Source organism: Eretmochelys imbricata, chromosome 16 (genome assembly GCF_965152235.1).
Source record: "Eretmochelys imbricata isolate rEreImb1 chromosome 16, rEreImb1.hap1, whole genome shotgun sequence".
Lineage (NCBI taxonomy): Eukaryota > Metazoa > Chordata > Testudines > Cheloniidae > Eretmochelys > Eretmochelys imbricata.
In genome coordinates this window covers 5,056,788-5,077,844 of record NC_135587.1, presented here as the reverse complement: position 1 = coordinate 5,077,844, position 21,057 = coordinate 5,056,788, and the positions used below count along the sequence as shown (strand labels likewise).

Genomic DNA, 21,057 nt, shown 5'->3' with positions numbered 1-21,057 from the left:
GGGTTTTCTAGTCCCTGTTAAACCCCTCAGCAGTGGGCAGGACATACCCCCAAATAAGCTGCTACAAGGGCCCTGGGTGTCTCCCTTCTCCTTTCTCCTGCACACCTGCCCCCTCAAACGGGGAGTGTGCCCACCTCCAGCCGCAGCATTTGCTCAGCCCCTCAGAGCGATTCATCCCTATTAGGAACCACGGTGTGCGTCAGCTTCCATAGGAAGGGTGGCTTCCACCGGTGGCATGGCAGCAGTGACCATCTCATGCCAATGCCCCTGGCTGGAGATGGGCCTTATCCTCCCTGCTGTATCTCTGTGTAGAAGGGAGAGCAACAAGCTCAGAGCTTGGGGAGCTGCCCAGAGCCACTGAAGGTCCCCTGGGAGGCAGCTGGGAGGCATGGGGGCAGGCAATGCCAGCCTGCAGGCTGTGGGGTGGCTAGCAGCTGGAGGTGCGAGGTGGCTGTTCCCCAGGCCCTGCGCAGTCCGCAGGAGGGTCAGCGGTAAGAAAAGAAGTGAGTAAACTACCCCAAGCATAACTCCATAATCCTCAAACTCCATTTCCTCGCATTTCCCCTCAACTACATTATTGCTCCCTGCGTGCACCCCACATGACCTCTCTCAGCCCCACCATGAACCAGCGGGGAGGTGTCTCAGATTGGGGCAGGTCCCCTGGGCTTGGGTCTGTAGGATGACCGGGCTGCTGCTGGAATCAGAAAGTGACTGCAAGGACAGGTGCTATGAGCAGGCAGTTTCCTTTACTGTCTGCGGGCACTGACGCTACACTGGGCCTCTCCACTGACAATGAAATAAACAGGCATGCTAGGGAATCTGGGCTGGGCAAGGAGTGCCACCCTCAGGCTTTTGAGAGTGCCTTGGGGCGCCCCAGCCATCCTGCCCTCCCTCACCCTCCTCTCCCCCTTGTCACGCAGCTACCGAGGCAGAGGGGGCAAAGCCATCAGAAAAGCTGCCCGGCCTGGTTGACTGAGTCACCGAAAAATTGAGAGGCTACCCTGGCCCCTGCCTCCAGACACACTCAGAGCAAATCTTCTGGGGTGGAAGGAGCGGTGGGGGCATAGCACAGGGGCACTGACCAGCCTGCAGCAGCTGCTGCTGAGGCCTGCGCACCACCGCCTCCAGGGCAGCCAGGGGAGAGATCCTGCAGGGGGGTGGGCAGCGCCCACCTTGCCACCCACACCCACAGCACAGAGTGAGCTGCGAGCAATGGAGATCAACTGTGCGGGAGGGAGAGGGTGCTTACAGTGCCCCCTGCCCCGGCTCTCCATTTTTTTATTGATTGTTTTGTCTGTGTCCGTTCCCCCCCCCCCGCACTTTAAGCTGTGGCGATAGCTTGGCTAATGTACAGTGCTTTCTGCCCCGCTGTGCCATAGGCCCCGCCCAACCCAAGAGTTGCAAGGGAGGCCATTGCTGATTAGCACAGTTGCCCATCACTGGGCGCTCTCGCATTGAGCAAGCAGGATGGGGTTTCTGACCCAGACTCAGCAGTTCTCCTGAGTGGCTTGTCAGAAGCAGGGCCCTCAGCACCAGGCTGGGGTTTGTTCCCTGCTGGGAGCGGCCCTCACCCAGAGCAGCTCTTCTGAGCATGGGGTGGTGGGTGGGCAGCAGGGGGTTCAGGCCACTGCAGTAGAGCCGGAGACTGTCCAGTCACAGCCCTACATGGCCCAGCCCATTCTTGGGGCGCTCAGGTCCAGTCAGTCATGAGGAGCAGGTCACCAGGCTGACCCCTGGCCCTCCCCTCTGCACTGCTCCTAGCAACTTCACTGGAGATCCCTGCTGGGACTGGCCTGGGATTCCCGCCAGCCCCGCCAGTAAAGCAGGTGGTGTCTGAGCCAGGCTGTTCTCCCCTGGCAGACACAGAATGGTGGTGCTGGGCTGAAAACAGGATGACAGCGACTAGAGCAACCGCGTGAGCCAGACTGGGAGATCCTGCTCCCCACAGGCAGAGGTTGCTGCTGCGTTCGTGGCTGACATTACCTAGCCCCACAGCGCACACAGGGGCTCTCACATCCAGTGCCATTCGGCTCGCAGCCTTGAGGCCCCTTTCCGCCGGCACTGTGCTGCCCTGCCTGGTCCAGGAACACTCGCTCTGCAGTCACCAGGCAAACCTGCTGGGAGCCCGGCGCTGTGTGGCGCAGACCAAAGCCCAGGCAGGAACGGCCAACCGAGCTTCGGAGTGAGCCAGTGAAGCAAGGAGTCAGGCTCCAAGGAGAGGAGGGATGGGGTCTCTCCTGAATACCTGGTGGCGACAAGGAGGCAGGTGTGTGTCACACCCCAGAGGTGCTGGCCTGTGGCACAGAGGGGTTCTGGTGTAGGCTGCCGGAGTCCACTGGGGGGCAGCAGTGAGCTGCCAATGCTCTCCTAGAGGCAGTTTCGGCGTTAGAGCCCTGGTTCGGACAGTAAACCAGCAGGGACAGATCGGCTGCCTGCAGAGCCTGGCGCAGGCTGGCCTGGTAACTGCACAGGGAGCCCCACTTCCTGCAGCCAGCTGTGACACAGCTGCATCTCGGCTCAGGAGCGTGACACCAGGGCCCTGCCCAGTCGGACAAGCTGCAGCTCTCAGGCAAGGCTGGACCTTGTAACAAACCCCCAGTGTCGAGCCGTGCCGGGGGACCACGGTCATGCCTGGGCTCACTGGGGGCCCTGGTGACAGCAGGGGCAGAGCATGACCCCTCCTGCTCCAGGAGCCCAGACCCTATTACTGGAGCCACAGGCCAATGGCCAGTAGCTGCCTGTCTGAGGAGCACTCCTCATTTTGCCCAGAAGGGGGCAGCAGAGTCACTCCAGCCCCAGAAGTGGCCGTCGCGAGCTGGCTCCCTGCAGGCTCTCACGAGACCGAGCCAGTGCATCTCCTGGGGGAAGCCGGCATTGTGACACCAGGACCTTCCTCAGCCCTGACTGCCAGCAAGCCTCTGACCTGTGAGCAGATGAGCCCCACCCCTTCTGCCATATTCCTACTCCCAGCGCCCTATGGCTGGCTCCGGGCAGAGCCACTCCTGGGCTGGCTGGCGAAGCGGGGGACCTGGAGCGAACAGGCTGCTTCTCCTGAACCCCCGTGGCACCCAGACCCACGCTCACCCTCTGGCCTGAGAGCTGCCCAGAACATTGGCTGAGTCCAAATGGATGGAGATCCCACAGAGAGCACAGCACTGCCCTGGCCCAGAGGAGTCCATCTGCCTGCCAGCCCCCAGGCTCCCTGCTCTACTCTGAGCCAGCCCAGAGGAGCCGAGCGCTGCGGTCTGGGACCCCCGCCCCCTGCCCTCTGGACAGGTCAGCTCCATGGCTGTTCCCAGGCAGGCCCATGCTGACAGGGCCACAGGAGAGCTAGCCAGGAGGGCTGGAGCAGGGGCAACATCTCAGCACTAAACCTCTGGGGATTAACCTGAGAGAGGCTGGAGTGAGTCATTCGCTGGCAGCTCCCAGCGGGACGTGCCCCCAGCGGAGAGCGCTGTGAAGGTCTCCCAGCCCCTTGCACAAAAGTTTGCCAAGGGCAGGTTCTTTCCTGTAAGTATTTGTTATGCAACAGAACACAGCACCTGGCAACTGCTGCACTCTACTCTGACAGGCACAGGACAAGCTCTCAAATGTGGCTCAGCCAGCACCCCTCAATCCCGACCCACAGCTCCTGCTAGCCCAGCCCTCGGCTCCCCACACAGCTCTGCTGGTGCCCCTCACTCCTGACCACTATTCTATCTGGGGCCACTAGCAAAGAGTTGATTGAACGTGGTCTTTCCTTCTACTCATCTGGCAGTGAAATCATAAGATACTGCTGACATCACCCTCGTTTCCATGGCAAAACACCGATGGGACCCACCCAGCGTAGGACTTGGGTGCAGGATGAGAGCCCAGGGGGCGGGGCAAGCCAATGCCTGCGACAATCCAGCGGAGAATCTGAAAGGCTCCACCACAGGAAGCGCTTTGGCACCAGGATAAGTTCCCTCTAAGCTGCGCAGCCGCAGGGCTCAGGGCCCCGGCGCGGAGCTGCCCCGGACTTGCCACGGCCGGGGGAGGCGCCTCTTCCCTGGCCCCAAGCTACTGCGGTGAGAGGGCTGGGGGGAGTTCTCTCTCCCCACCATAGCCCCTGGGCAGCCTGCACCCCAAACCCTTCATCCCCAGCCCCACCCCACACCCCAACCCTCTCCCCCAGCCCTGAGCCCCCTCCCACACCCCGAACTCCTCATCCCCGCCCCCGCCCCAGAGCCTTCACCCCCAGCCAGAGCCGTCAGCCCCCCACACCCCAAACCTCTGCCTCAGCCCTGAGCCTCCTCCCACACTCCAAACTCCTCGGCCCAACCCACATCATATGAATTTTGTTATGTGCACCAATATGAAGGGGATGTGCCCCCGGCTGTTGCCGAGGTTTGGATCAAGGAGGAGCACTTCTGCAGGGCACAGTGGCAGGCTGTGCGCACCCCTGCAACGCTGAGCAGTGGGGCCGCCAGGGGCACCTCCCCTCGGCACGTACGCTGTGTGAGCGCAGGACTGAATATTAAACATCCGGCTGGGGAGGAAGCTGTCGAGGGGAGGGGATCAGACGGTGCTGCCAGAGGAGCCAGGCAATGACACCGCGGGCAGGGTCACCCTTCTCCGCGGGCAAGGGCTCAGCTCCCCCGTGCCAGGCACCATCTATCTGCTGGGGAGATGGGGCTCTAGGCTGGGGTCTCTGGTTTCCCAGAGCTAGGAGGGGATCATCACCTGCCTTGCAGAGGCACTGATAGCACTGATGCTGGGGGTGGAGGGTCTGGGTCCTAAGAGCCCAGGGATGGACATGGGGGCAGAATTTGCACTGGGCTGCCTGGAAGGGGCACCAAAAACACACCCCAAACCAGCCCAATCTGGAGGAGAGGCACAGCAGCTCCACGAATGCTGCCCGCCCATCCCGCCGGCACCACAGCAGGACCCAAGGTGCCATCTGCCACGCTGCGGCTTGGAGTGCAGCAGGGGGACAGCCAGAGCCCTGCAGTGGGGGTGGGAGTTTGGGGATGCTGGTGGTGGGCCCCACCATGCCTGGGCACTGGAGACAACTGGGCTGGGGCCTGGCACTTGGGCTCACCGAGTGACTTGTCCTCCATGGGCAGGGTGGGTACAGGGTGAGGACTGGCGGGCGGGCACACGTCACCCCCCCAGCGGCTGGTTTGCAGGGACATAGGCCTGTCAGCCTCTCTGCTTGGAGCCCCATGCCAACCTCCCCAGCTGTGCACCCCGCAACCCCTGTGGCCAGGGACTGGATCTGCCCAGGGCCATGCAGATGAGGAAGGCATTAGTCCGGCTTCCCCCATTCTCTCTCTGGCTCCAGGCCTGTATCCCCTGGGGCGCAGAGGGACCCCTCTGTGGGGGAGAGGAGGTCAGACCCTGCCGGGATAGCCGTCAGCCCTCCTGACAGCAGGACACCCCAGCCAGGGAGGGCACCCCCGAGCTCTTCCCCACCATGAGGGAGAGCAGCCCGGCATGGGGAGGGAGCGGGGGCGCTCTGGCTCACGTACCTTCCTGTGCCCAGAGAAGAGAAGGCCGAGCTGGTGGATGGAGCCCCCGTTCTTGGCGAGCTCCTTCTTGAGGGTCCTGGGCGAGGGCAGTGCCCAGTGGGTCTGGGGACCCTGGATGTCCAGGCAGTTGAGGGTGGTGTCGGAGGTGAAGCAGTGGCCCTTCGTCTCCTGCAGCAGGCTGCCCTCGCTGTGGGTACGGCGCCGCAGGGAGCCCTGCACTGTCAGGGTGTAGGTCGGCTCGCAGCCCGACGGTTCAATCATGCTGCAGCGCTTGACCTCACTCCTCTCCAGACAGTGCTGGTCGCTGCCCTCCTCCTCCTCGTCTTCCTCCTCGTCCGTCGGGCTGTCCGCCGTGCTGTCCAGCCGCAGCTCCGGGATCACAAAGGCTGGTCTGGTGCCAGGCTGCTCCTCCACACACTCGGCCACAATCACCACCTTCTTCTCCTCCAGTGGGGCCCCCAGGGCAGCCGGGACAGCCTCCTTCAATGCCCCTTCCGCTGCCCCCGCTGCGGCCAGGCAGGCATCACCCCCTGCCACCTTCTCCTCCTCAGAGGGCATCACCCTCAGCTCCTCAGTGTCCGTCTCAAGCATCTGCCAGGGAAAGACAGGACAAAAGGGGGGAAATGATAAGCCCAGGAGAGTTGGGAACATCCCCCAGTGTCCCAGGGGGCCCTGTGCCAAAGGGAGTCAGGAACATCCCCCAGTGTCGCAGGAGGCCCTTTGCCAAGGGGTATCAGGAACATCCCCCAGTGTCCCGGGGCGCATACCGAGGTATCTCTCTATTTCTAATCCCCCAATATGTCGATTCAGCCCCACTGCTGGGTCATTGCCCACAACGGGCTGGGCCAGGCTGCAGCTCTGACAGCTCTGGATTGGGGCATACTGCCCTCTGCTGGTGCCAGGGAAGGTTTCCTGTCTGCTGCCCAGGCAGGCAGCACTGGGCAATGTCCTTCCAGCCCCAACCACTGACCCACAGAACGAGGGGCAATGCTGCTTTATTATCCGCATTACAGCCAGCCCGGGCCCCCCAATGCCATCCCTGCTGAGGGCTCTCAGGAGAGGGTGCCAAGGAGGAGGGACAGACGATGGCATGACTGCATCCAGGTATGCACTACCTACACATCCCCTCACCCTCAGAACCAGGCGCAAACCAGGGACCTCTGCTGGCAGCGTGCATGGCCCAGTAGCCCTCATGGAGACGCGGCTCCGGAGGGACCCTTGCAGAGCCCACCCAGAACCCAGGGCTTCCCACCAGCCCCAGTCTGTGCCTGCTGACCGTCCTCCCAGTCTGTCCCATGAGCCCCACCTCACCAGAGGACTTGGGCTGCTTGAAAGTGGAGCACCCTGTGTTGCATGGCAGGGTCCGCCTGAATCAGAGCTCTCTGACGGGTCCCAGTTATGTTACCGGCAGGGCTGCTGCTCCGAGCTCTGAGAGCCCTGGGCACGGCAGCCCCACTCAGAGAGCTGCAAACACAGGCAGCCACGGTCCCTGGGATGGTGGGGACGAGGCACTGGCAAGTGCCCGAGGCCAAGCCGGCTTGGCAGAGTCTGGCTACAGGCACCTGCACAGGTTCCGGACACAGACGGGCTTAGCCAGAGCCCATGACCAAAGGGCACTGTCCTTACCCTGCATGGCACCCCAGCACCCGCTGTGGCTTGGCTCAGTCTCCTGGAGATCCTGCAGAGCTGAGCCCGGCTCTCTGAGCACCAGGGACCAGGCTGCAGCAGGGAGAAGCAGGCAGTGAAACCAGACACACTCGTCTGGCAGCTCCTGCCCCTCCTGCGCCACAGGAACAAAAAGCAAAGGGGAAGTGCCGGCCCCGTTCATGTGCTGATTGCCCGAGGCTCAGCCCAGCCTGGGCCTGCACTTATGGCCTGCCTTGGGCTGGCTGCATGCCGCTTACTCGGGGCTCCCAGATCCAAGCCCCCTGCTGCCTGGGGCTATCCTTGCTCTGGAGCGCCTTGTTCCCACCCCCCTGCAGTGCCATGGGGCTCTCATGAGGCAGGCCCCAGAAAAAAATGTCATTGTCAGGTTTGTTCTTTGCTTTCCAGTGTTTGAGGCCCGGCCGCCACCTGGTTCTGCAGCCGCCAGGGCCAGACACGGGCTCTCTTTCCCACGGGGAAGGTGAGATTCTCAGGGAACTACAGCTTGGAGCTGGGGTTTTGAGACAAACACCCCATAGAGAGAGACCTGTGATCACAGCAAGAGAGCGGGCAGCACTAAGGTGGCTTGCTGCTCCTGACGCTGCTGGCTGGCTCTGAGCAAGGGCCCAGCACTCATGGCCACGCTGAGGTAACCCATGCCCCGTGGACATGGTCAGCCAGTGCCACCTTCCCTGGGCATAGCAGTGCTCCAGGCCGGTCCTGGATGAGACATTGCTTGGAAAAGGGCAGAGCTTGCCCCTTAGCAGTCTGCAGGCACTAAGAAATCATCTCTTCTTCGGGCACACAGCAGGACGAGTCTGCTGGGAGCCCCCTGTATCAAAGCAAAGGTCTGACTCTGTCCCCTCCAGAGACCCGCCCAGAATGTAAATCGCCTCCTCAGAGCCCCCGCCTGGAACCGCCCCCACACAGGGACCTGGAGCCTAGAAAGAGCAGGACAGCTGGGGAAGATGCCAAAGGAAGCACCAGCGTGAACCTGCTGCTCCAGCACTGAGACCTGTATCATGGAGGAAGGGCCCGATCCTGCCCCTCCACCCCTGTGGAAGGCCACGGGAGTGAAAGGGGCTCAGCCACCAACAGGATCAAGACCCAGCAGTAAAAGGCCCTGGGGATGGGGCAAGCGGGTGGAAGTGAGCCAGGGAGGGTGAGTGCGACCTGACTGAGAGACCCTCCGGACAACCAAAACCTCATTTAAAAAGCCTCACACAGTCTCATCTGGGGCCATCCCAATTGCCCAGTTTGGGTCATATTTGGCTGCCACTGTCCAGCCTCCAATGGGCAGGATGCCACACTAGCCCTCTTCTGCCAGCTGGGGCGGAGCAGGAGGTTGAGCACCCTCGGGCCTGGAGGAAGCCAGTGCCTGTGACTGCACTAGAGGCTGGTCCAAATTTGCCAGGTCTCAGAGCAGCTCATCAGACCATGTTTAATGTGGCTCCTGCCCAGCTCCACTAGATTTTCTCTTTTCCCAACCAGGGCAATTATCACCACCTTCAATATCGTCTAGCATCCTGCCCACCGGGGCTCTCTTGATACAAGGGCTCTGCAGCCAAAGGCAAAGGGAGGATGAGCTGTTGTCCCAATGAAAGCTTTAATTCATACTTGACATTTCAAAGGCTTTCACTGACCTTCCTTCTTTTTCCTGACCACATGAGGACAGGTGTGTGCGGGGGGGGGGGGCACTGTCTGCTATGTCACGTGCCTCCATCACGCACCCCTGGGTCCTACACCACGTATTACAATCAGGATAGGACAATACACAGGTGTACATCTACACATACACATGTCTACACACATACACATGCATCCTTCTGTCTGAGGTGCTATGTCTTTTCACAGCTGTTTCACAAGGACTCCAGGGAGCATGTGTGTGAACAGCCTCGTCTTCCACATGGCTCCTGGGTGCTCCAGCCCCAGGCAATGCTGAAGAGCCCTGGCTAGACCCAGGGGTTCCCTGCTGCTCTCCTGCTCTCTCTTTGGGTAGCAGGGGGCAGAGGTGAAGCAGAGGCTGGGCCATAAGGTGTCCTGCTCTCAGAGGAGGACAAACAACCACCTGCGAGAGGCGAGTCTCCCAGGGAAGTTTGTGGATTTACTCCTTTGCTTCACAAAGCCAAGAACAAGATAGTTCTGAAACAAATGCCCAGCAGCAGCAATTCCCTCAGTGCGGACGCTCTCCGCCCTGGGGAAATCATTAACCTCTCCCTGCAGAGCTAACGAACCAGCCGCTAAGTGCTCTTTCCACCCACAGATCCAGTTTGTATAGATTATCGCACACCATCAAATTTCACATGCAACGATAAAACTTCTGCCAGTACTGGGCAATGCCACAGGGGGCCCTGGGCACTGCACAGACAGCAGCCTCTGTCCTAGAACAATCAGGTCTTCTAGCAACTTTGGGGCCCTTTCCTGCACTCCACATGCCAGACTCAGTGCACCATTGAGACATCTTGCAGTCAAGGGACCCAGAGCCCCCAGAGATCCCTACACTGCGGGAAGCTTGGGGAATTCCAGAATGGCACCAAGCTTTACAAGTCCCCAGCTGGTTCTAGAATGGCTGCCCCCTTAGTGGGAGATTGCAGTGATTCATCAACACCTGGGAACAGGTGCCACGGGATGGACCAATCCTGAACAGGACATCTGTTCTTAGAGCCCAGCCCTTTCCTGGAAGTCATAAGGTCTGGTTTTCAGAAGGACTCTGGGAAGCAAAGTGTTTCTAGGCATAATCGAGAGATCCTCAACTGCCTAGCCTGGGTTCCCCCTAAAGGACATCTAGAGCTTGCCAGTCATAGAAGTTTTTATTACCTTTTGAAACTTAAGATTGCAACTCATTTGTGTACCTTTGTTTACTTGCTTTAACCTTGTAAATAACACTCTGGTTTCCTTTTCCTATTCATACATCTTTAGATAGTTTATTACAGGATTGGCTACAAACCTTGTCTTTGATGTGAGATCTAAGGTACAATTGACCCGGGGTAAGTGACTGGCCCTTTGGCACTGGGAGTAACCTGAATATAGCTGTGATTGGTGGTGTAAGGGCCCATCTATCACAAAGCAGGCTCACCTGGCTGGTGTGACAGATCAGGGTATCCAAGGGGACTGTCTGTGACCCCACGTTCGGCTGTTATGGTGCCTGGGGAGTTTACACATGATAATTGGTTGGAACTCACAGCCGGGGCGGTCTGTGACCTGGTTCCTGCCAGTTTGCTCTGAGGTTGGTGCTCACGCTTCTGAGTCACTGCAGAATTGCCCCATGCAAGAAGTCAGCCAAAGGCATTGCTTGTGTGTGCAAGGAAGGGCAGTCAGTAATAGACTGGCCTGACACCTCTGGAGCCTGAAATCCTCTCTTTATCCAGAGCAGGTAGACTGCCAGCCTGCCTCTCCCCAGACCAGGGCAGTCTGGTTCTCCAATGAGAGGGGAAATGAGCAGACACACCCACCCACTCCTTGGCCTCTCTGTTGCAGCTCGCAAACATGGGATGTGCCTACAGTGCAGCATGTGTAGACACAGCTAGAGTAAAGTCAGCTCAAGTAACAATCGCAGGGAAGCTGCAGTATCACGGGCAGCTGTATGGGCTAGCCCCTCCCACCCAGGGTCCTGGGTGCATGTTTCAGTGGCCTGTGCTGCTGCTGTGGCTTCACTACTATTTCAGAGTAGCAGCCGTGTTAGTCTGTATTCGCAAAAGAAAAGGAGGACTTGTGGCACCTTAGAGACTAACCAATTTATTTGAGCATGAGCTTTCGTGAGCTACAGCTCACTTCATCGGATGCATACTGTGGAAAGTGTAGAAGATCTTTTTATACACACAAAGCATGAAAAAATACCTCCCCCCACCCCACTCTCCTGCTGGCAATAGCTTATCTAAAGTGATCACTCTCCTTACAATGTGTATGATAATCAAGGTGGGCCATTTCCAGCACAAATCCAGGGTTTAACAAGAACGTCTGGGGGGGAAGGGGGTAGGAAAAAACAAGGGGAAATAGGTTACCTTGCATAATGACTTAGCCACTCCCAGTCTCTATTCAAGCCTAAGTTAATTGTATCCAATTGGCAAATGAATTCCAATTCAACAGTCTCTCGCTGGAGTCACTACTATTGTTGCTCACACTAGTCTGATCACAACGAGCTGGGGTCTGTCTACACATACTGCAGTCACACCTCTGCCTGCAGTGTAGACAAGCCCGGAGAGTCAGTTGTGCTGGCGTTCTCTGGAACCCCCCGGACCCAGGCCCCCAGACAACTGTCATAACATTCGGATTTTGAATAGTACAGATCTGGAGTCAAACCAGAGACCTGGAGCTAAAATGCTCCGTATCTCAGTTTCAGGAGCCATTTCACACCCCCAGGACAATTTCTCGTACAAATGTTGGATGTTTCCAAACTTGCAGTGTGTCTCATCCTACCCAGTGTGCCCAGCAATCACGCTAGCATACTGATATCACACTCCTTAGTATTATCATCTCGTGAAATAATGATGGGAAAACTTACACAGGCGACTTGCCCTAGTGCTCCCTGATTCGCAGCAATCCCTGTGGCAGTCTCTTCTCGTGCCTGAAGGCTGCCTATCAGATCAATCTTTACATTTAATATTGTTGGATGCTCGCATCAGATAAGGGCTAACAGGAAATGAACAAGCTCCTTTAAGACGAGAAACATGTTTGGATTAAATTAAATCTCTGTGCAGATTCAATCAGAGGGTCTGCTGTGAGCAGGATATGAACAGACACCCCTCTCCAGAGCCACACGGCAGGTTTTCCATCTCAAGCCGGAACCATCAGCAAGACTGTTAAGTTCCAACTCCAGCCACAGTGTTCACTGTAGAGTGGGATGTCAGCACCAGAGGAGAGGCCTGCTGGAACGTAACCAGTCTGTGAGAGCAAGAGCAGGGCAGAGAATGGCTCAGAGATAGCAGAGATCTCTGGAGGAGGGGCAGCCCTGAGCTCACCTGGCTCTGTGTGCACCAAACCGAAAGGAAACTTTATTGGCCCCAAATGAAACACCCAGGGGCCTAGGCAGCTCAGGGGACTCCTGAAAAGAACAGATGCAGAATTTCTCTCTGGTCACTGGGCTCAAATCAGCAGACTACGAGTAGCTGAAAGTAAGCCCTGTCTGTCGGGTGCCTGTGTGAAATTCAGAGATTCTGAGGCCAGAGGGGCCAATGTGATCCTCTAGTCTCACCCACTGTGTAACACAGGCCAGAGAATTGCCCCCAAACAATTCCTAGAGCAGAGCTTTTAGAAAAAAATCCAGTCTTGATTTCAGAATTGTCAGTGATGGAGAATCCACCTTAGTCCTTAGTAAATTGATCCAGTGGTTAATTACTCTCATTGTTAAAAATGTATGCCTTAGTTCCAATCTGAATTTATCTAGCTTCAGCGTTCAGCCATTGGCTCGTGTTGGACATTTCTCTGCTAGATTGAAGAGCCCGTTATGAAATATTTGTTCCCCATGTAGGTACTTATAGACTGTGATCAAATCACCCCTTAACCTTCAGGCGGGAATAATAGCTCAGAGGTAGGAGGGATAGCTCAGTGGTTTGAGCATTGGCCTGCTAAACCCAGGGTTGTGAGTTCAATCCTTGAGGGGGCCATTTAGGGATCTGGAGCAAAAATTGGGGATTGGCCCTGCTTTGAGCAGAGGATTGGACTAGATGATCTTCTGAGGTCCCTTCCAACCCTGATAGTCCATGTTTCTCTTTGTTAAGCTAAATAGATTGAGCTCCTTGAGGCCACGTCTACACTACCCGCCGGATTGGCGGGTAGTGATCGATCCATGATCACTCTGCCATAGACTCTGGAACTCCACCACAGTGAGAGGCGGAAGGGGAGTCGACAGGGGAGCGGCGGCCGTCAATCCCATGTCGCGAGGATGTGAAGTAACTGATTCTAAGTGGATATAAGATACGTCGACTTCAGCTACACTATTCTCATTGCTGAAGTTGCGTACCTTAGATCGATTCCCCACCCCCAATGTAGACCAGGCCTGAGTCTCTCTCTATAAGGCAGGTTTTCTAATCCTTTCATCACTCTCATGGTTCTTCTCTGAACCCTCTCCAATATTTCACTATCCTTCTCGAACTGTGGACACCAGAACTGGACACAGATTCCGCCAGTGGCCAAAAAACCCCTTGACTCCTACTCAAGATTCCCCTGTTTGTGCATCCCAGGATTGCATTAGCCCTTTTGGACACAGCATCGAACTGGAAGATGATTATTCACCACAATCCCCAAATCTTTTTGAGAGTCACTGCTTCCCAGCAGAGTGCCCTATTCGCTGACATCATTTGTTCCTAGATGGATACATTTGCATTTAGCTGCATTACAATGCATATTGTTTACTTGCATGCAGTTTGCCAAGTGATCCAGATTGCTTGGTATCAGTCACCTGTTCTCTTCATTACCATGCCCCCAATTTTTGTGTCATCTGCAGACTTTATCAGTGATGATTTTATGTTGTATTCCAGGTTTATAACAGTGGCTCTCAGCCCGGGGGTACACACAGGTCTTCCAGGGGGTACATCAACTCATCTAGATATTTGCCTGGTTTTACAACAGGCTACTTAAAAAGTACTAGCGAAGTCAGTACAAACTAAAATTTCATACAATGACTTGTTTATACTGTTCTATATACTATACACTGAAATGTAAATATGATATTTATATTCCAATTGATTTATTTTATAATTATTTGGTAAAAATGAGAAAGTCAGCAATGTTTCAGTAATAGTATGGCTGTGACACTTTTGTATTTTTATGTCTGAGTAGTTTTTAAGTGAGGTGAAACTTGGGGTATGCGAGACAAATCAGCCTCCTGAAAGGGGGACAGTAGTCTGGAAAGGCTGAGAGCCACTGATTATAAATATGTTAAATAGCGTGGGGCCAGGAACTGATACCTGCAGGACCACACTAGAAACATCCCCACTCAATGATGATTCCCTGTTTATAACGATATTTTGAGACCCATTCGTTAGCCGATTTGTAATTCATTTAAGAACATAAGAATGGTCCTACTGGGTCAGACCAAGGGTCCATCTAGCCCAGTATCCTGTCTTCTGACAGTGGCCAGTGCCTGGTGCCCCAGAGGGAATGAAGAGAAGAAGGAATCATCAAGTGATCCACTAGGTTAATTTTATATCATTCTAATCATGTCATGTGGTACCAAGTCAAGTGCCTTACAGGAGTGTCAATTACATCCACACTATTACTTTTATCAACCAAACTTGTAAGCTCATAGAAAAAAAAGGATGACAAGTTAGTTTGACATGATCTATTTTCCATAAATCATGTTGATTGGCATTAATTATATTACCCTCTGCGAATGAGTGGCCTCCTTGTGGCAGCCCTGCAAGTGGCCCTCACCTGTTTCCCTCTTGGGTTCCCAGAAAGTCCATACGAGCTTATTCTCTAGTTCATCAACAATTTATTAACCAAAATACAGTACAAAAGTCCCAAACCAGCTGTCCCACAACAGTCCATATCAACCTGTGCAAATCAGCTTTAAAACCTGGGCTTCATTCCCACCACTCTAGTGTCTTCCGCCAGACTTGGACTCTTTAACAGTCATCCTCTGACCTTCCCCCCTACCCCCCCGGCCAGAACAGCCACCCCAGGCTTTCCTTCCAGGGCACAACCCTGCTCTTCCCAGTTGGAGCTTCCACAACCTCTCTGCAGGGAGCCTCTCATGGGTCCTCTAGGACCCAGCTCTCTGGCAAAGAGATGCCAGTGGGTCAGCCCTCTCCAGCCCTCCGGCCCTGGCTCTCTGGCCTGGGGACTCCAGCCAGCACCCCCTTGCTGCTCTCCTGCATTCAGCCCTCTCCCAGGAAACGTCTTCTCTCTGTGGCAGTTCTCATCTCCTGCTCTTCCTGACAGAATCACTGCATCTCACCTGGCCTCCGCTGGTCCCCCATGAGCTGCCCCACCCTCGTCACTGGCTCAGCTGGCAGCACCTGGACTGGAACAGGACAGCTGAGCCCAGTTTTCTCTAGTGGGCCAACTACCCTGTTATCCTCCTTTAATTCTTTATGAATCAAGTCCTGCATCAGTCACTCCATGTATCTTGCCCGGGATTGATGTCAGACTGACAGGCCTATAACTACCCGGGTTATCCCATTTACCCTTTTAAATATTGGCAAGACATTTGCTTTCTTCCCGTCCTCTGGCACTTCCCAGGGTTTCAAGGCTTATCGAAAATCCACAGTACAAATTTGGGTGCAAGTTATCCAGAGCTGTGATTTAAAGGGAAGGGCTTGCCATCCAAACCTGCATCTCATCTCTGGGCAGGAGAGTGCCCCTGCCAGGCCCAGGGCTGCATCAGCAGGGGCCGGGGGAAAGGGAGACAGCAAAGGGGATATGACAAGGACTTCTACTGCAGAAACCTGCCGGAGCTACGCCGGCCAACAGCAGCACCTGGAACACCTCTTCCCAGGCCAAAGGGGCACCTGGCCCCCACCAAACTCTGCAATAAATTCCAACAGGAGAGGTCTCCCCCACTCCCTCTGCTCATTCTGTACACTGATCATTGACCCTGGGATTGTGACTGGGACAGCACAGCCCAGAACATGGCGGGCCAGCATGAGTGGGGTTGATCGTGTGCTGTGTCCATAGCCTGGCTAGCGGGGGCAGCCAGGACAGGATGCTGAGAGGGATGTTGAGCGTCTCAGCTCCCTCCAGCTGCTCACCTGGAGGGGACTGCCATCCAGGCACTGGATTCCACTGGGATGGGTTGTCCCTGTGCAGGGCCAGAGTGGGAGACTCACCTGCGCAGAGGCCAGCATCAGGCGCTGGCCCCATTCCAGGGGGATCTCACAGCAACTCTCTGCTTAACTATTGAATCTAGGCAGCACTGAACCTATTGAACTGGTGAAGAACAATAAATGTACCAGCAACACCAGCCTGTGCTGTAGAATCAGAGACAGCAGGATTGTCCAATCGGCTTGGGGAGCTTTCCTGGTGCATGTATAAACGAGGACACTGGGTGCCATTGTAACCGTCTGGATCTTGAAAAGCAAACAAAACCAAAAGCCAGCCTTGCTTGAAATGTCTCCGAGCCCTGGAAGGAGACAAAGGCCTTTGCAGAAGGAAATGATCCTATGTCAGCAGCCTGGAATAATCCCATTACCCCATTACTGTCATCCCCAATTGATAGCTCTGGATAAACCAAGTCTTAATAGGGTTTCACACAGCCCTCACTGCTGCAGTGACCACACCATATGTCCATAAAAGGACCAGGCTCCGCACGCTCTGGAAATGAACTGTAAACAAGCTTGTTTGTTCAACTCTGGAATAATATCCTTTCCCGTAGCGATGGCATCTTGGAGACGGCAGCAGTCAAACAGCAACAACAGACCTTCCCTGAGCAGCCAGCCTGCCAGAGCTTCCCAGGCCCCTGCGAGACAGTCACCGGTAGTCAGATCTCAAGCTGGGAGGGGGGGTGGGCAGTGTGCATGGCCATGTGCCTGTGTCAGGGAGAGGGACAGAGTGTGCGAAAGCTGCAACGGTTTATGACACAAGCCCTTGTTGCCTGCACTCCACTCCTCACCTCCTGGAAAGAGGAGCTTGCCTGGGATTTCCCTGTGTAGATCCAGGGGGCTGGCTGTATGCTCATCAACCTAAGACAGACCATGACAGCCAGAGCCATGCAGAGAACAGGCACCGAGCTTCTGCTTAGCTCTGCCGCCTTCCTGCACGGCCACCCGCCTGTCCTGCCATGCCAGGGGCACCATACAAATGCTGTCCCACTCGGGGGGGAAGGGGGGAAATTTGCTGATGTAATTAAATAATGCGAAGAACTAGATTAAAACCAGTGAGATCGAGTCACTTGCGTGCTCGGCTGCCTTGAAATGTGCTCCCTGCCAGGTCAGTGCGCTAACTACAGCAACCTCGCCTTTCGCTGCTCGCAGGCCAGGCATGGCACTGCTCAGCTCACCCCGCTGTGAGCCCAGGGGCTCAGAGGGGCCATGTCTCTCAATCACTTCCTTTCCTTGTTGCTTTTGCCATGTTACTCTTCAGTAGCCATGGCATCTGGTTTTAATCTGTGAACTATCTCGGCCTCTCACCTGGCGCACGTGCCCGGAGAGCAGCCAGGCTCCAAGCCCTGTGGCCTGGGTGCCCATCACCTGCGCTCTCACAGCACTGAACCATCTGATGAGACGATCACAAGGGCAGCGTATTCCAGACTAGACAGGATTGTGACACAGAGTCCATGCCTCTCTCATCTCCCAAAACTGCAACCCCCTTGCTGCTCAGGAGATGGAGTGTCCCAGACAGCCTTGAAAACAAGCAACTGGGGGCAGGTAGCCTCCATGAACTGAGTAACCTTCTCGGAGAATCACAGAACGGGATTGCATGGAACCTGATGCATATGCCCAGAGTTCACAGGGCACGCAGGGCTGTCAGGAGTTGGAAACCCCAAAGCAGAGGAATTCACCCAAGCAGGCAAGACTGTGCCAGCCTTCTGAAAGCGTCAGGACACATCAGAGCAGGGTACAAACACCCTCCCAGCACCAAGCAGAGCGGAGCAGAGAGGCAGCTCTAACTGCATGCAGCATGTTCCTAGCAATCAGAGAAACACACTAAGAGGAAGAGATCTCCCCATGTGCAGTCACCTACAGTCACAGCCCTGAGCCCGCCCTCCCCAACCGCTGGCTTCATACACACCACCAAGAAAATGGATTATTGGCCCCAGCTCCATTTTTCCTTGTCCAACTCCTCCACCCTCCCCTTCTCTCCCAGCTGAGATTAATAAAGCGCACACACAACTGAATGCATCACGAAAGCTTCTGCTCAAATAAATTGGTTAGTCTCTAAGGTGCCACAAGTCCTCCTTTTCTTTTTGCGAATACAGACGAACACGGCTGCTACTCTGAAACCCACAACTCTGTGTTCAAGGGGAGTTTGCTGAAGTGGTCAGTTTAAAGCTGGCTGCTAGATCACACACACGTTTGATAAATGGCTGCAAAAGCAGCGAACCCGCCAGCACTCCTTCCTGAGCAGCTTCACATTCCAGCAGAAAGCGCATTGTCTGCAGCTCACATTGTAAATGGTTACTTTTGCCAGAGGATGGTTTCTCCAAAGGGCCCTGCTAGAACAGCCCAGCACTTGAGGGGAAACTGCAAACAGCCACACTTCCTACAAACCCCAGCTCATTTCTCCCTTTAATGCTATCACTTTTCTTTTTTAATCCTGTGAAAGAAGATACCATTCGGCATCACTTTGCGAGGTGACAAAGCAACAGTGAAACAGAACAGATTCCCCCATCAGAGACCAAAAGCAGAACTGGAGCAGGGAGTCCTGACACCTTTTGATTTAAAATGACATTCCTGCTCCAAACTCTGGGTACATGCTGCTTCTCTGGACACTTCAAGCCCCAGCCAGTTCGCAGCAGATCAAAGGCACAAACCACACACCACAAAACTTTCAGTGAAAGACATACCAAATCTGTTCTCTCAGCAAGGAGCTGAATCCCAGTTCGCAGCAGCCACGTCTACCTGCAACAATACCCAACCTGCAGCTCCGCCCGCTGCATGAGAACTAGCAGCGCCTGTGCCCTATATATGTCCACATCAGAGCTTCAGTGGGCCACATCAGAGCTTCGGTGGGATGCTAGCGCAGCAGCCAGCCTCTGCTTCTGCAGTTATTAATGTCCATGTCAAATGCTTGCTGAAGACGCACCAGCCTCTCCCCAGACAGCGCGCTCCTTTGTGCCCATTGTTCTATTGCGGGCTCTGCTGGAGTTCCCCAGAGACACCATTACCTGCTGAGAAAAGGGAGGTGGATGACCACGGTGCCACTAGGCAAATCTATAGATCATATTTAAACTCCTTGCATCAGCTTTTCCAGCTTGTTCTGTCCTCAGGCGACACTAAGCAAGAGACCAGTTTTAGTGCTTCCTGCAAATAGAAACTCTGCCGCTATGTTTCCAGACTACTTTCTACTGGAAAATGTGTGGAGTCTCTCAGACAGAAGGCCCTTGACCCCAGCAGTCCCTGCACTGTGCACCTGCCGCCCCGCTCACAATTCCTCACTCTAGGCCCCCTCGAGCCAGCACCGTTCCCAAGGGAATCAACAAGCTACAAAGGGAGAAGAAAGCTGCAGAGCCCAGTGTGTTCGCATTTGCTATGGTTTAACGTGCCCCAGCGCCACAGCTGCCAAGCAAGGTGCCTGTTTCCCTTCTGCTGGCAGAGCCCAGTCCCCTTCTACTCCACACCCCTGTGCACACGCCCAGGTGCTAACACACCCGCACGCCCACAAAATGCTGCTAGAACTGCCGCTCTGAGCCGCCCCGGTCCCAGAGCACGGGCATGGGGTGTGGCGCTGGAGCTGTGCATCAGCACGAAGGAGCGCGCTGTCTGGGGAGGGGCTGGTGCGTTTTCAGCTAGCACCTTGCCAACTCCTCCTCCATAGCCTTCTGCATTACAGTTATTTCTGGCTGGCTTTGCTCTGCCTCTGGCTGGCTGGGCAGGCAGAGAAAGCACCAGAGCCCAGCACATCTCAAACCAGGCGGAAGTAGGGGGTGGCAGCTAGCTGAGCAGAGCCCTCACTCTGACGAACTGCCCTCCCCCTAGCCTGCTGATAACTGTTAACAGCAAGGCCAGATTCCAAATGCCTCTGCTAAATCCACTTCCCCTGGTATTATGTTGTATTGACTTGGATAGGCACATTGCCCTACAGGCTGTGGACTGACACCTCAGCTATCAACAGGCCACTCCACTTCCGCTGTTTACCCAGCACTCTGCACAAGAGCCACCATTCCCATTAGCTCCTTGCTCCTCCCTGGCTGCGCTGATTACACAATGCGCTCAGCTATCATTCAGCCCGACCTGAATGTAAACACATTTCCAGCCTTGGAAAGGGGCAGAGTTGGGCATGCTTGAGACTCAGCTCAGTACACAGCCATCAGCCTGTACATATAACCACCCCCGCAAGAGAGACAGCGGGGACGGTCCATGCTGTGGCATGGCAGAGCAGGGCATGAAATGCCTCATTGCCAAGCCTGGTCCAGCACCTAACATGGAGCTCTGGCTTCCTCTTGTCACCAACAGAAAATCTCACTAGCTCTGGTGTCTGCCAGCCAGTGCAAAGTGCCCCGTACACACATTCACACACGCTCCCTGATGTCAGACAGGCCTGGGTCAGAGGCAGAATCTGGCCCCAGGGAGGGGCACCTTGAGCTGTACATGGGTCCTGCATGGTGCGGGCACTGAGGCCCCAAGCGAGTTTGAAGTCTCGCTGCCGCCAGTGGGAGCTGCTCCCCTTCACCCTGGAGAGCTGGCCATGACAACTGCCCCAGGTTCCTTGTGATCCATGGGCAGGGGAACCCATGGCCAAGCTCAGGGCTGTGCTGCAGTGTCCACAGCAAGATACTCTGGTCACAGACACTCATTTCAGGAGCATTTCTAGTGACAGCCCATAGAGAACTGCATTCTGAGACCACCTTCCACCCCCCTCCCCCAACACACACACACATTCCATGCGGTGTCCAAGGCCGCTGCACTATCCCTACCACTGCACCCCGGGGGAGAATACAGGCAATCCCAGCCGCACATACACTGACCTGCGAGAGGCACGGTTGGTGTATGTGTTTGTGAAATGGAAAGGACTGTTCTTCCATAGAATATCAGGGCTGGAAGAGACCTCAGGAGGTCATCTAGTCCAACCCCCTGCTCAAATCAGGACCAATACCCACTAAATCATCCCAGCCAGGGATTTGTCAAGCCGGGCCTTAAAAACCTCTAAGGATGGAGATTCCACCACCTCCCTAGGTAATGCATTCCAGTGTTTCACCACCCTCCTAGTGAAATAGTTTTTCCTAATATCCAAACTAGATCTCCCCCACTGCAACTTGAGATCATTGCTCCTTGTTCTGTCATTTGCCACCATTGAGAACAGCCGAGCTCCATCCTCTTTGTGATCC

The 21,057-nt window shown here is 55.4% G+C and overlaps 1 protein-coding gene across 2 annotated transcripts in view; it reads right to left on the bottom strand.

Annotated features, from left to right (window-relative positions):
• Positions 1–21,057, bottom strand: part of RGS3 (regulator of G protein signaling 3) — a 176,174-nt gene that overhangs the window by 14,391 nt on the left and 140,726 nt on the right. For both annotated transcript variants that reach the window (XM_077835668.1, XM_077835670.1), the window contains one exon: positions 5,490–6,080. In XM_077835668.1, coding sequence (XP_077691794.1) covers positions 5,490–6,080 — 591 coding nt within the window. The remainder of the gene's footprint in view (positions 1–5,489; positions 6,081–21,057) is intronic.